Source organism: Alligator mississippiensis, chromosome 5, assembly GCF_030867095.1.
Source record: "Alligator mississippiensis isolate rAllMis1 chromosome 5, rAllMis1, whole genome shotgun sequence".
NCBI lineage: Eukaryota > Metazoa > Chordata > Crocodylia > Alligatoridae > Alligator > Alligator mississippiensis.
Window position 1 is genome coordinate 165,558,286 of NC_081828.1, and position 14,210 is coordinate 165,572,495.

General features: G+C 40.8%; 1 protein-coding gene across 1 annotated transcript in view; it reads left to right on the plus strand.

Annotated features, from left to right (window-relative positions):
* Window positions 1-14,210, plus strand: part of DGKB (diacylglycerol kinase beta) — a 620,162-nt gene that overhangs the window by 229,924 nt on the left and 376,028 nt on the right. The window contains exon 15 of the mRNA XM_059728962.1: window positions 10,263-10,336. Coding sequence (XP_059584945.1) covers window positions 10,263-10,336 — 74 coding nt within the window. The remainder of the gene's footprint in view (window positions 1-10,262; window positions 10,337-14,210) is intronic.

The window sequence follows — 14,210 nt, forward strand, 5'->3', positions numbered from 1 at the left end:
TCTTTGCTTGAGAGAACATTTCCTGATGATGTTAAATACTAGAGGTGAAATCTATGGAAAGGTACAGAGAAAATCATCTGATATCATACTGTAGTGTTTGAAGCTCTGAGGCTTCACTGAAAGACATTAGAAATATGTTAAAACACAGAGTGCCTTCATTTTTTGATGATTGAACTGTGTCAGATGTACAGAAATCTAGTGGTTCTATCTACCAGCTGTTAACTGCAAAGTGATGTTGAAGTGAATATTGTTATTGGTGGGGCTGGTGAACACTCTTCAATGGCTTCTTTTTTTTTTTCTTTAGGAAGATCTGGAGAGTAGTTTGAATAATTATTCTCCTGCCCTAAGGGCTTTTGTAAAGAGTTCTGAATGGGTCTGTGGAAGAAATTCAGCCTTGCTTTATTTCATAAAGCACCATGCACATCTAACATATGAAGTCCATTCATAACAGTAATATCCAACCTTGATGGGATGGAAAATCTCTGTGAATTAGTCCATAGGAGACTAAAGTTATGTTAGTAGATCAGGGAAGCAACTGGAAGATATGGCAGAGATCATATTCGTTTCTGCAATTGAGGAATTTTTGTTGGACTTGTATAGACTAAAGACAATCCAAGATGACCAAATCTGATTTTAAAGGCCTCCTGAATATTTGAGTTAAAACTAAAGACTACAGGATTTTTTTTCTGTAAAGAAGTCTTTGTAAAACAATCTGTTAGGGTCACTTGTAAGCTTCAGTTGGGATTTTCAAAGGTATCTGTCCATTTTTTGAACACTTTAATGGCTTGGATTCTGTGTACTTCAGAGTTTCTCCCTCATGTAATGCTGCAGGGTTTGGGATCAGCTGAGGTGCTCAAGATAGAGTATTCTGGTTTACATGAAAAGGGGTTATAGATTCATAGATGCTAGGGTTGGAAGGGACCTCAATAGATCATCGAGTCCGACCCCCTGCATAGGCAGGAAAGAGTGCTGGGTTTAGATGACCCCAGCTAGATGCCTATCTAACCTCCTCTTGAAGACCCCGAGGGTAGGGGAGAGCACCACCTCCCTTGGGAGCCCATTCCAGACCTTGGCCACTCTAACTGTGAAGAAGTTCTTCCTAACGTCTAGTCTAAATTTGCTCTCTGCTAGCTTGTGCCCATTATTTCTTGTAACCTCCTGGGGTGCCTTGATGAGTAAAACCTCACCAATTCCCTTCTGTGCCTCTGTGATGAACTTATAGGCAGCCACAAGGTTGCCTCTCAACCTTCTCTTGCGGAGGCTGAACAGGTCCAGGTGCCCCAGTCTCTCCTCATAGGGCTTGGCCTGCAAGCCCTTAACCATATGAGTGGCCCTTCTCTGGACCCTCTCCAGGTTATCCACATCCCTCTTGAAGTGTGGCGCCCAAAACTGCATGCAATATTCCAACTGCGGTCTGACCAGCGCCCGATAGAGGGGAAGTATCACCTCCTTGGATCTGTTCGTCATGCATCTGCTGATGCATGATAAAGTGCCATTAGCTTTTCTGATGGCTTCGTCACGCTGCCGACTCATGTTCATGTTGGAGTTTACTAGGACTCCAAGATCCCTTTCCGCTTCCGTTCCACCAAGCAGGTCATTTCCTAGGCAGTAGGTATGCTGGACATTTTTCCTCCCTAGGTGCAGCACTTTGCATTTCTCCTTGTTGAATTGCATTCTGTTGTTTTCCGCCCATATGTCCAACTTGTCCAGGTCTGCTTGTAGTTGTTCCCTGCCCTCCGGCGTGTCCACTTCTCCCCACAGTTTTGTGTCATCCGCAAACTTGGACAGAGTACACTTCACTCCCTTGTCCAAGTCGCTGATGAAGATATCAGGTCATTTCCTAGGTCATTTCCTAGGCAGTAAATGACAACCCAGGCAGTAGGTATGCTGGACATTTTTCCTCCCTAGGTGCAGCACTTTGCATTTCTCCTTGTTGAATTGCATTCTGTTGTTTTCTGCCCATATGTCCAACTTGTCCAGGTCTGCTTGTAAACAAGATATTTTCAGTGAAAGATTTTTGGGTCTGGAATTGGCTTGTTCTGTTTATTGAGCAAAGCTTTAGTTTGCTGAACTATAGATCAAGGAGCAGAGCTTGTCTAATATCCTAGGTTTTTCTTTGAGGAAGAGACAGAAGTGTGGTGATAAATTAATTTAACAGAATGGAGTAATGGTAAAGGTTGAAATTATTGTATTTTTATTATTTAGATTTATATCTTGACTATTGAAATGGCTTAGAAAGGCTTACAGTTAACAAACAATCCATAGACAGGATCCCCCCAAAATACCCCAGAACCTAAAAACTCCTCACTTCCCAACCTCCACCTCCTTGCCCAAACCCCTACACAAGCAAACCACACCTCCCAATCCCCAGTCACATCTGGATACAAAAAATGTTTCCCCCCGTTCCCCACCACTCCCTGTTCATCCATTGCCCTGAATCACCCCCAGGGAAGACCCCCCATCCCAGCCTTTCCCAATGTCTTCTCCAAGCTCATAACCCCTTTCCTATAGAGCTTTAGTGTCTGTCAAACCTCCCTCTCCAAAAAACACACTTAACTCCTCCTTCTCCCCATAACAAACATAACATTAAATTAAAAAACCCTAACAAGAAAGTAAAATCTGCTAAAGGTCGCCCTTAATTGTTTTCCTTTAGTGCCACCTGGGGGATGCCTACAGCCTGGTTGGGTCCTTTACCTTCCTTTCAGGCAGCCAAGATGGTACCTGGGAAGAATCCCACTGCTCTCCTGGATAGTGGTGAGGAGGGAGTGATGGCAGCACTTCTTCAGCCCAGGAAGGTCTTCCAGCTGTGTTGGCTTGTAGATTCTGAAGGGTTCAGTGAGAGTTTCATATTTTGAAAATTGGCCTTATTTTCTTAATGCAGCTTATATAAAGACTCAATTTTTTAAATGAACTACCAACTGTAGCAAATTGTCCATTCGTTGTCTTGTCTTAGGACTTGGACAACATATAGGTAAAATGGACACAATAGCATCAATACAGCCAATAACATGTGAGCAGTTAACACGTATTTCTCACGAATGTGTACGTTCATGTTTTCAAGGGTTACTTTAGGGTGTGCCCAGGAGAGGGATGGGGCTGATGTCCTAATGTACAACATGGCCCTGCCTCCCTGGTTTAATATAGGAATCCTTTTTAATACATTGGAGTAGGTCTCTCAGAAGTTTCCAATTTTAACTTCCTCAGGTCAGCCCTGAGAAATTCCGAAGAGAAAGGAAATATTTCAGTTTTCAAACTTTGCAAAGTAGCAGCATAGACATACTACATCACTGCAATGGGGCCGGTATCTCATCACTGAAGGAGAGAGGGAGCCAAGGAGCAGCTGGTCTAGTCTCCTGGGCCAATTGATAGTGGCAAAGGGTCCTTGAATAATATAGCCACCTGCTTCAGGTGTGGCCAGCACAGTACAGCCAGTGTTTGACAGGCCTGGGGTGGAAGTAGTGGGTCAGGTGTTAAACATATAAATCCAGGATGTGAAGCCAGGGGGCAGTCTGGTTCCACAGGCTGCAAGAAGCAGAGCTTCAGGGAGGGAGCAGGTCCTGAACTGGTAAGGAGGAAAGACTCTGGGGTGCAGGGAAGCTGTAGGAAGCCACTGCACCACCAGGCAGCCAAAGTGAACCTAATCAGATCGTGATCACTGTCACCTAGAGTACCTCCAATCTTCAGGTCCCCTACAATTTTCCCTCCTTTGGTAAGCACTAAGTCCAGAGTGGCATTACCCTAGTCAGTCCTTTGACACTCTGTGACAGAAACAGGTTATCAGTAGCTGCCAAGAAATTGGCTGACTTCCTGGAGCCAGCTGAATGGTGCCCCCAACAGGTGTCAGGTAGTTGAAGTCACCCATGACAATTAGGTCTTTAGTTTTGGCTGCCTCAGTCAATTCCCCGATCATTCTCCTGTTCTTGGGAGGGAGGTCTGTAGTAGATTCCCACCCTCAGGTCTCCCTCTCCTGAACCCCCTTGTATCTTGACCCAGAGGGTCTCAAGGGACCTTTCCTCATTATCAAACCTGACTTGCAGGGAGGGGTACCACTCTTTCACGTAGAAGGCCACCCCTCCTCCCTTCTTCCCAACTCAGTCCTTCCTGTAGTGCCTATATCCTTTGATATCCACTGCCCAATTGTATGACTCATCCCACCAGGTCTCCATCAGCCCAATGAGGTCAAATTCCTCATCTGCCAAGAGGAGAGCTTGTTCCTCTTGTTTGTTGCCCATGCTTCTGACGTTTCCATAAAGGCACCTGAGTTCCCCTTTGGTCACTTCAGTTTTTCTGTCACCTTGTGACTATCTCAGGGTATTGGTGCTCACTTGGGTGTCCACTATGTCAATGTCTTCTCTTGAGTCATTATGGGCAGAGGATTCATGTTCAGCAGTGAATTCATGTATAACAGTGGAACCTCCCCCCTCTGCCGTAGACATGCCTAGTTTAAAGCCCTCTTCAGCAAGTTGGTGATTCTTGTGGCTAGAGAGATGGAGGAGGCCACTTTGAAGGCACCCTGGGGTCCTATAACCCTCAAAGGGAGGGAATCACTCTTGTTAGGAGAAGCAAAGCCTGGGGGCACAAACCCAGAGCCCACAAGAACGGGAAGCCTGGAGCCAAGGAGTCCAGAGTATATGCAGGTGTGGCTGGTGCTGGGGCCCAGGAGCCTACGGTCCTGAGACTGGGTGTCAGACAAAGGGGCTCAGTCAGAGTAAGGCGGGCAAAAGCCAGGAGGCCCCAGTGCAGACAAGGACCTAAGACCCAAACCCTCCCTGCCCTCTAGGGGCAGCTTCCCTGTCCAATCATAACATCAAGTTGTGGCAGGCAAGACAATGGGGTGGGATCCTGATAGGCCAGAGTAGGTAAACAAAGCAGGGTCCAGGCAGCTGCCAGGGGGTGACTTTGCCAACAGCATGAGACAGTCAGGATATATATGGTTTTCTGTAGCCAAGCTTACAGGTTCTTTCTAATGGTTGTTCACATGAAGGACACTTGATAATAACAATGTGTCAGGGTCAGGAGCAAAGAGCTACCTTGAACAATTATCTCATATGCCAAGTTTATGATGGACATCTACAGCATACTTGTAGCCTTACGGCTGATGCCTACAAGCTGCTATAATAAGGTAATGTCTTAGTTTAGGACTAGCTGCAGACTGTTGACTCAGTTCTGGTTGATGGGGGAAAAAAACCATTAATTGAACATCAGAATGAGAGAGACCATTTTCCTGGAAATATGCACTGAGCTAGCCACACCAGCATGTGTGTGGAGAATCAAGTGGTAGTTGTTATCCAGAATCTGGCAACCTCTGACTGCTGCTGATCCATGTTGGCCTGGATAAAACTACTGTTGGTTTTGCCACATCTGAGTATTTGCAGAGCAAGGTAGGGCTAGGTGATGGGTCCATGGTCTCCATCTTCAATGCTTGGCAGTTCATAGCAATGTAAGTGATGGTTGGCATCCCTGTCTGCTTTTAATTGCCACTTGAAGTCCTTCACTCTGAACCTACACTTCTGGGAATCATGCTGATCCCAAAAAGCTGTCAGTCTGATGATGGTGTTGTAGATCATTTTGTGATGGTTTTTATTCTCAGCCTTCTATAGTTTAGCCTCTACCCTAGTGAGATGAGATTGACGGACTCTTCACATTTCCAGTCACTTGAACAGCACACTGGAGCAGACAACATTTTGAAGACGCTGAGATCTCTTAAGGCTGAAGACAAGAAATGAACAAGGGAATATCAAAAACAAACAAACAAACAAAAGCTCTGTAGCATCTTAGTGAAAAGGAAAAGGACCCGGATACAGCTTTGTTCCAGATATCAGAGTTTACCATGGTGACATCATGACCCTAGAATTAGTGGAAATGAGAGAGGTGACTAGAGCACCCAGTTCAGAGAGGGCACAAAACAGTGTGAGTCATCATTTAGCTAAATCACAGAATGGTCATGGACAAAATAAAACCTGAAGTGGTATGTTTCAAATTTATATGGATTTAGCCATCAGTTTGTCACTGATGGGGAAAGACTAACTTGGTTCTAAGTTTGTGTAATGCATCTGGCTTTTCTGAATCAGGCATGGAAATTCAGCACTTCAGAGCAGACTCAATTAATCGAGTCTTCTGGAGCACAGAAATTGACATGCTCCAACAGCCTTCCACATCATGTGTATCAGTGTCCCTGTGCTGAAAAATGGTGATGGGGCTTTTTCTAATAAAACACGTTCAATGAACTTTAGTTCAAAACACCCTCTCACCATTTTTTCAGTGCAGGGTCGCTGATACATCTGACATGTGGGTGCTTTTAATTAGTGTGGCTCACTACTTAGAGTGGCCAGCACTGCATCCCAGAATATGTGTAAAAATGCCCTATATGTTTCGTTTGGAAAAACCCTTAGTTTTCTGTGTAGCATAAGATTTGCTGATGCTGATGTTTTGTAGCTGAAAAATTAAGGTTAATGTAGTATTTATGCTACTTTAATTACACAGGAAGATAGATGCTTATATCTTGTTGGATCAACAGTAATCCAACACAAGATTTTTATTTTTTCATTATGTTACTATTGCCCTTTAAAATATAGAAATCACCTTCAGCAATTTAGCTTAAAACAGGTGTTTTGGGAGTTTAGTTTTGTAAACAAGTATGTGGATCAGAAAACTTAATGGCGATGATAATTGGCACTTATTTGCTGTCTTTATATTTCTGGAATGTTATATAAACACAACATAAAATTTCTCACAACATACCTTTGAGATTACCAGAATAGTTTATGTTTTAAAGATGAGGGAAACTTGGTTATAATTGATCTGCTCCTACTGAAACTAATGGCCAAACTTCTTTTGCAGCATTGGGACCAAAAAATGTAAGTGATCCCTTCTGTGACTTCAGGAAGGCTGGCCTTATATAAAATTTAATTGAATTAAGGCATAAAAATGTTCAATAAATTAGTCTAAATCTCAGGTTGCATTTTGAATTATCTAGAAATGTCTACATTATTTAGAAAAGTCATTTAGAAAAGCTATAAGAAATTAATTGAAAGGGGCCTTATTTTTTTCCAGAATGGAGTGAAATAGGAATGACTAGACTTTTTTTTTTACCAGTTCTAGAACTTCTGTCTGAAATAACGTGGTTATGTTTTGAAATAAAAAACTGGAAATGGGAAATAATTTAATCTATAAATTTTTTTTGTGTTAAGAAAAGTATCAAGACAAAACATCGAGTTGCAGAAGTGTGTGCAGATAACTAAGTGGCAGTGGGGATCTGCGCTACTTAGTGAAGACTATTAATCATAGTTAAGCACATTCATCTTACTTCTTTCTAGCTAACCAGCATAATGATCAGGATTATTATTTCTAATTAGAGGAAGTAATAGATCATGTATAACCTTAGGATGAGTCTCATTAATTAACCTGAGTCCTAAGGGACTTCAATAGGTAGTCCATCTTTGTCACAATCAGTACCATTGGTTTACATTTAGCTCATGGGAACAAACATCATGGGAATTGGACTAAATGACTAAAATTGATTAAAACTGTAGATAAGAATTAAATATATGACAATCATTGATATATAATAACAAACTGCAGAATGTATGTTCAAACATACAGTGCCTAATCTGTATGCATATATTGGATCTGATTCTGATGCTGCAGCAGTTCTGCACTTGTGCAGCTCCACTGATATCATTGGAATTATTCCTGTTTTACACTGTTATAGATTACACCAGAATCAGACCAAATGCAAACATAATTATAGGTGGAGCTGATATGACTGCCTTTAGCTCAAATTGCTCAAAATTTTCATTTGGAAGAAAATGTTGCTTATAAATATACCAAACTTTAACCATTTGTGCTGAAAATTTCCATGGCTGATGTTTATCGATACTAAATTTTTGGAAGTTTCAGCTGAAAAAACTCTGTCATTTTAGAAAATAAGATTAAAGATAAATATTTTATTTTACCAGTGATAAAAATATATATGCAACCATTTTGTTGAGAAGCATTAATATCTCCATGCTTTGGGGACAAGGGCTTGAAAGTTGTCAGAATGGTTTTCTTTTTTTCATATGTGTGCATTTTATTGTCTCTGTCAGCCTGGCAAGTCTGTAAACCTCTCTAGGTTTGAAAATGCCCAGTAGAAACTTATAAGAACTTGGTAGATAATTCTGACAAGGATTTTATCTGTACTGAATATTTTCTAGCTCAAGGCTACAGAAGCTGAGCACCACTTAGTTTGCAGTTATTCCAGAAGTTACTGAGGCAACAAACAGAAAGTGAGGAGAGGGACAACATCAGTTCTAGGTTTTTCTAACTTGTGGGTATTAGATTTGCAACACTGATATCTTTTCAATATTTTTATATGTAATGTATGCCTAAAGTAGTGTTGAAAATAGTACTTGGAAAACTTTCTAAGCCCTCTAGCTGCAGATCAAAATCTTGCCACAGCCAAGAACTGCAGGACACAGGCTGTTGACAGACATGAAAAAAACCAAACTCTCTCTTTATCAGAAGAGACTGCATTAGTTTGACTGGCTCCACAGTGCCTGTATACATTGTGTGCTTCAGTGGGGCTTTTTGGCACTTTATCTGAAGGTGATCAATGAACTATTAAATAAAAGCACCAAAAAAGCTGCGCTGAAGCACCCGGTCTATATAGATGTTGGGCAAGCGGGGCCAAACTAATGTAATGCCGCCTCTGGACATGTGCTGGTCCATAAGCAGTCTACTTTCAAGACATGCGTGTTCTAGAGCAGTGGTCACCAACCAGTCAGTCTCCATCAACTGGTCAATTGTGGAGCTTCTGACAGTCGATCTCAGTCTGTCAGAGGCTCCATGATCCGGAACAGCAGGACGCACGTAGCTGGGCTAAGCCACGCCCCCTGCTGCCCAGGTTGGGCTGAGTAAGTGGGGTCAGAGCCCAGGTAGCTTGCCCAGGAGGTGGGGAGCAGGGGCAGGGGGTAGGGTAGATCTTGGGGTGCCAAAAACTGATCTTCACCATAAAAAGGCTGGAGACCACTGTTCTAGAGTCAGTGATCTGCATCTAACACCTGGACTGAAATGATAATTTGTCATTAAATGTCTTCTTAAAATAAGTAATAAGCAAAAACTGAATAAAATAATTAAAAAAAAAGGAAATCATAAGTGAAGAGGTAAGTGGGGAAAGGTGATTTTATTTAACTACTACTATTTTTCAAGTGCTGCCTTTAAATTGCATACAGCTCATGAGCCATGGTTTGGTCACCCCTGGTACAAAACTACTGTTTTATGAGTTTTAGAAGTTTATAGAAACAAAATGTTAGCTAATGTAATTCTTCTGAAATATCTTGAAGTAAAAGAAGATAAAAACATTCAGAACTGAGGATCAGTCCCATAATATCTGACAGTGCAGAGTGATTATATTGTCCAGCAAGGTAGTAGTGAGTCTACTGCCAAACTAAAAACTGAAGTCAATATGTAACATATTAGAAAACCAGTTGAGGAATGATGAATGGGTCAGAAGAATACTCTTTTCTCCAATATCAGCATTTCTCCCTTATTTTCTTGTTCTCTTTCTTTAGTCACTCCTCCTTCAGCAAACTTCAGCTCCTTCTTTTCCTTTTGGTTTATTTGAAGGGACTACTGGTACTTGTTTTTGACTGCTACATTAAAAAAATAAAACCTGCATGATTGTATGCCATCATAAATATGAGGGTATTGTGGCATTTCAAAAATTTTGAAAAAAAGAGCATTGTTCAGTTTGTGAAATTCTCTCCAAGTTCGAGATTTCATGTAGATGAGACACAATTTTGTTTGTGCATAAAATTATGCTCACAGACTTAGAGGCTTGGCTCAAAATCTATAATGAAATACAGTGCTATTTTTAAAGCATAATTTTATTTTCACTTAGAATGTGTATTTCCTTACTTGTTTTTTTATATGGATATTACTTAGTCTGTCAGGCTCAAAATTATTAATTTCTTGCATCATCTGATGTGCACTTCCTTTCGTGATGAATATAACTCATATGTTCCAATGTTGTACTTATTTAAATGGAATTTAAGGTTAAAATGGCAGCACAGCAGTATGCCAGAGAGCTGGCATCAATTGAAATAATAAATGTCATTTATAATTTGTAGCAAATTAACCAAGAGGGGATTATTGCAATTTGTGGAATTATTTCCAGCTGGATTACAGTTACAGGAGCACAGCTTGCTGTTTTCTGTCTAGTGTAAGATAAACCAAATGCAGCATTCAACATTGATGAGTGGCTGTGTTGTATGTTTTTTTAGATCACTCCAGTTCCAGGCACTCATCCACTTCTGGTTTTTGTCAACCCTAAAAGTGGTGGGAAACAAGGAGAAAGGTAGGTTGTTTTTTCTTTTTCCCTTTTGGCAAGTTCATTCTTTGTGTCAAAAAATGCATTTGTAAACTTTAGAGCTGAAGAAGAAATAGATTTGAACAATTTTGGAGTATATTTTAATAATGTAATGCCTTATTTTGGGGTATTCATACAAACATGTTCGGCAGAGATATTGAATAACACTACGACTTAGTTCTGTAGTTAATAATTGCAGTGACTTCTATATCATAGTTTAATTTCAAGTCCAGAGTAGCTACTTCATTGTATTTCTGTGTTTGCATAAAATTAAAGTTGCTGTATCTTGTATTTTAAGGCCCAGATCCTATTCTAAGTGCTAGAAATCTAAAGACTTACCTTGTACTTGTTTCCAAAGTATTCATCTGGCTCAGGAAAACATACTGTTTTACCCAGAGAAGCATATACTCTCCCATTCAGTGGATGGCTTTGTACAGTTCCGGAGGTTAGACCATATTCCTTCCTGCAGAATCTAAGGGCTCTCCCAGTGGGCGGCTTCATGTGCTTGTAGAGACATATCCTGTTCTGGCGGGAGTGGGAGGGGAGGAAGGGGCCGAGAGAATGTCTAGCACTCTGTTCCTTCAATGGTCAGATTTAGCATAACCCCTGCCATATTGTGATTTAGTTGGCTAAGCTGGAAGATACCTTATTGGGATCTAGATCCTCAGAAGGAAGAGTTCTACCTGAACCAGCATGTCTAATCGACAGACAGCAGCATTGACAAGAAATATAGGAGCATGCCTTTGATGCAGAATATCCCCTGAAGAGTTTTGCTCCATACTGTTAAAGCAATGGCTTCTGAACTTGGGGTGCAACCTCAAATAGGATCATGGTTTCTATGAGTGGGGTCATAAACCCCTCAGACATTTAGTTATTACCCAGATGGGCTTTGGAGTGACAATAGGGTCCTGGAATGTGTGTGTTTGTTTTTTAATATAATTGCTATTTGGGAAGTAGCCAGAAACAGGAAGAGCAAACTTCATGTAAATGGCTACACAAAAAATAAATCAGTGTATAGTCTCTGTCTCTGGAGGTTTTGCAATATGATATTTTCATATTGTATATCAAAAGGGTAAAGAAATGTATAACTCAGCATGATGACCAGCACGTGTTTGGCCAAACCCCTTGTTAATTCTGTGGTTCTGAGGCTGGGTTTATTTCTTACTTATTAAAAAAAAAAAAAATAATAATAATTCACAAACAGCCTAGATATTCTAAGCGTCTTGAAAGAAATACAACTGCTTTGGTGTTTTTGAAGCAACTTCAAGAAGGTAGGGGGAATGTTGTCAGTTTAATATCCCTTATAAAGAATAGGTGAGAATTTTATCTGTTCCCATAGAGAATCTCACAGAAGAATTCTCTTTTCCTGAATGCTGGTAATGTGTACTAGTTGGCTAAAATTTAAGATATATGATCAATGGTATGCTTTGCACATGAAAATTATAGCAGTGGAAAAACACCTTAATCTTACAGACTAGACTTTCATTATCTTGGTTTACGCAGATTAAGGTAGTGTTCTATTGAAAACTGTTCTTCAATCTTTATTCAGGATTTTCTTTATTTGATGGATCATGATGAGCTGAGCTATGATTTTAACTGACTTTCACTCAACAAAAAAAGGTTATTACACATTTTGTAAGAATCAGCTAGCTATGTATGAGGTGCCTCCACAGATACTGGAGTGGACAATATTGGACCTTACCATGTAAAAACACGGTTCACTACTGCTCCACATGAGGCCAAATACTGAAAAAATAGCACATAGCTGCTTTTTGACATATGCTCAGGTCATGCCTGGTGCCTTTTTCAGGCTTTGGGTGTGCTCATGAGAGCAGTTTATGGTATGCTAAGTGCCACGTTAATGGTGACTACATGATCTTTTATTTCTATGGGGAATTTTGGGAGCAGGAACATATGGATGTGGCATGCTTTCATGGCAGTGCTTCCTAGCACCATCCAACATAGTGTAGACATGCCCTTTGAGGTTCTATATCCTGCTAAAAGATAAAACCACTCATGTTAAATTACCCATACTTGTTCTTTCAGTGTCCTAGAACCAAATCTATCAATTTTTTTCAGCCATAACTTTGTCTCATTTCCATATTTTCAAGCTTTAAAATACGTATCTGATGTAACAGAGTAGAAAGATGCTGAGGAAGCGTTTATGAAAAGGGAACTTTTATATTCTTCGTTTGTGAATTCTAGGACAGAGTAGATATATAGAAATAATGTATTCAGAGAATAAAGTTAATATTCCTAGTCTCTATTTTCTTGTCAATGGCAGTTAAAAAATTGCATGACTTGCAAATGACTATAACAGGAGTTCACAAACTGGGTTGTCACATCACTCTGGGATGCTGTGAGACCCTTTGAGGGCTCCTAGGTCACTTTGTAGTACCAAGACACTTTGTAGTACTACATATGAACACCTCTACATACCTGAATTGTTTGCTACTACATATATAACACTGAAGAAGTGAAATTATTGAACTGTCCATTTTCTGTTCTTGAACATATCATATGTACATTGTCACATCCAGTTACAGTTTGGCATGAAGGGAAACATTTATAGTCAGTTTCTTTCTCTTTTTTAGTAAACCTGGGAACTAAAATGAATCAATCCCAAGTTCTAATTTTGGTACAACAACCAGAAAACATTAATATATAAGTTAATGAAATATTATACTTAATACATTATTAATATATAACGTATACAATAATATTGTCTTAACATTGTACTAGTAAAAAGCAGGATGCATGGTTCTCCATGATTCATCACTAGGTTTTGTTAGTGTTAATACTTAACTGGCACCACTGAGATATGTAATGAGTCAGCTGGGATTCTTATATAATGGACCTTTGTACACACCACAACATTGGTCTTTAAAGCAGCTTAAATGCCCTTTTGCACTTTTAATGGCATTGCTGTTTACACTGTGAATGGTGTATTGCGCTTTAAATGACTTTGGGATGTAGTAAAATAAAACACCTTTGAGGTGTTTTAGTTTGCCACATAACATAGTGCAACAGCCGTGGAGGGAAGCACCTGGCCCCGTGCAGCTCAGGGGCTGTGCAGGCAGGCTCCACTAAAAAAAAAAAAAAGCAGCAAACCTGATTTTTTTTTCCCCCCCCCCCCACCCTGGAGCCTGCATTCCTGCCTGAGCTGTGCATTGGCCTGGTGCTTCTCTGCAGCTGTGGGGGAGGGGGAGAGGCAGTGCTTCCCTCCACAGCTGTGGTACCCCCCGGACCACCCAGGCTGGGTGCCTGCAGCCAGGTGCTGCCTGTGGGGTGCCACTGCGGAGGAATCACCAGGCCTTCCCCCCCCCCCCCCCCAACTGCAGCTCAGGAACCATTCAGTCCACCGGCAGCTTGCCCCCACCCCCTTCCACCGCTGGAGAGGCAGGTAAGGATCAGGCCTGACACTTGTGTACGCGCCACGAGGGTGGTTATTTCAGTTTAATTCTCCCTAAATTGAAGTGTTGCTTTTAAAAACACATTGCTTCAATTTAGGGAGGTTTAAATTGAACTAAACCTCTGTGGCATGTACAAGTAGCCAATATTCCTAATATGGGAAGAATCTTCACTCTCTTCACATTGGAATATATAGACATTATTTTAGTGCCATGCTATCTATTGAATATAATAAGGTCTGTTCAACAGTAATTTACTGCGTGGTTAAAGCTTGTCCTCAGATGACCAGATTTGAGAGGAAGGGGTACAGGCTATTAGGTCTAGGTACAGACAGTAAAAAAAGCCCAAGACTAAATCAATTTAGTCTTTGCAGGTTAGTCTGAAGTGCACAGATTAAATTGGAAGAGAAGTGAACAGTACAGGTGTGAGAAGCAGGCCCTATTCAATTCAG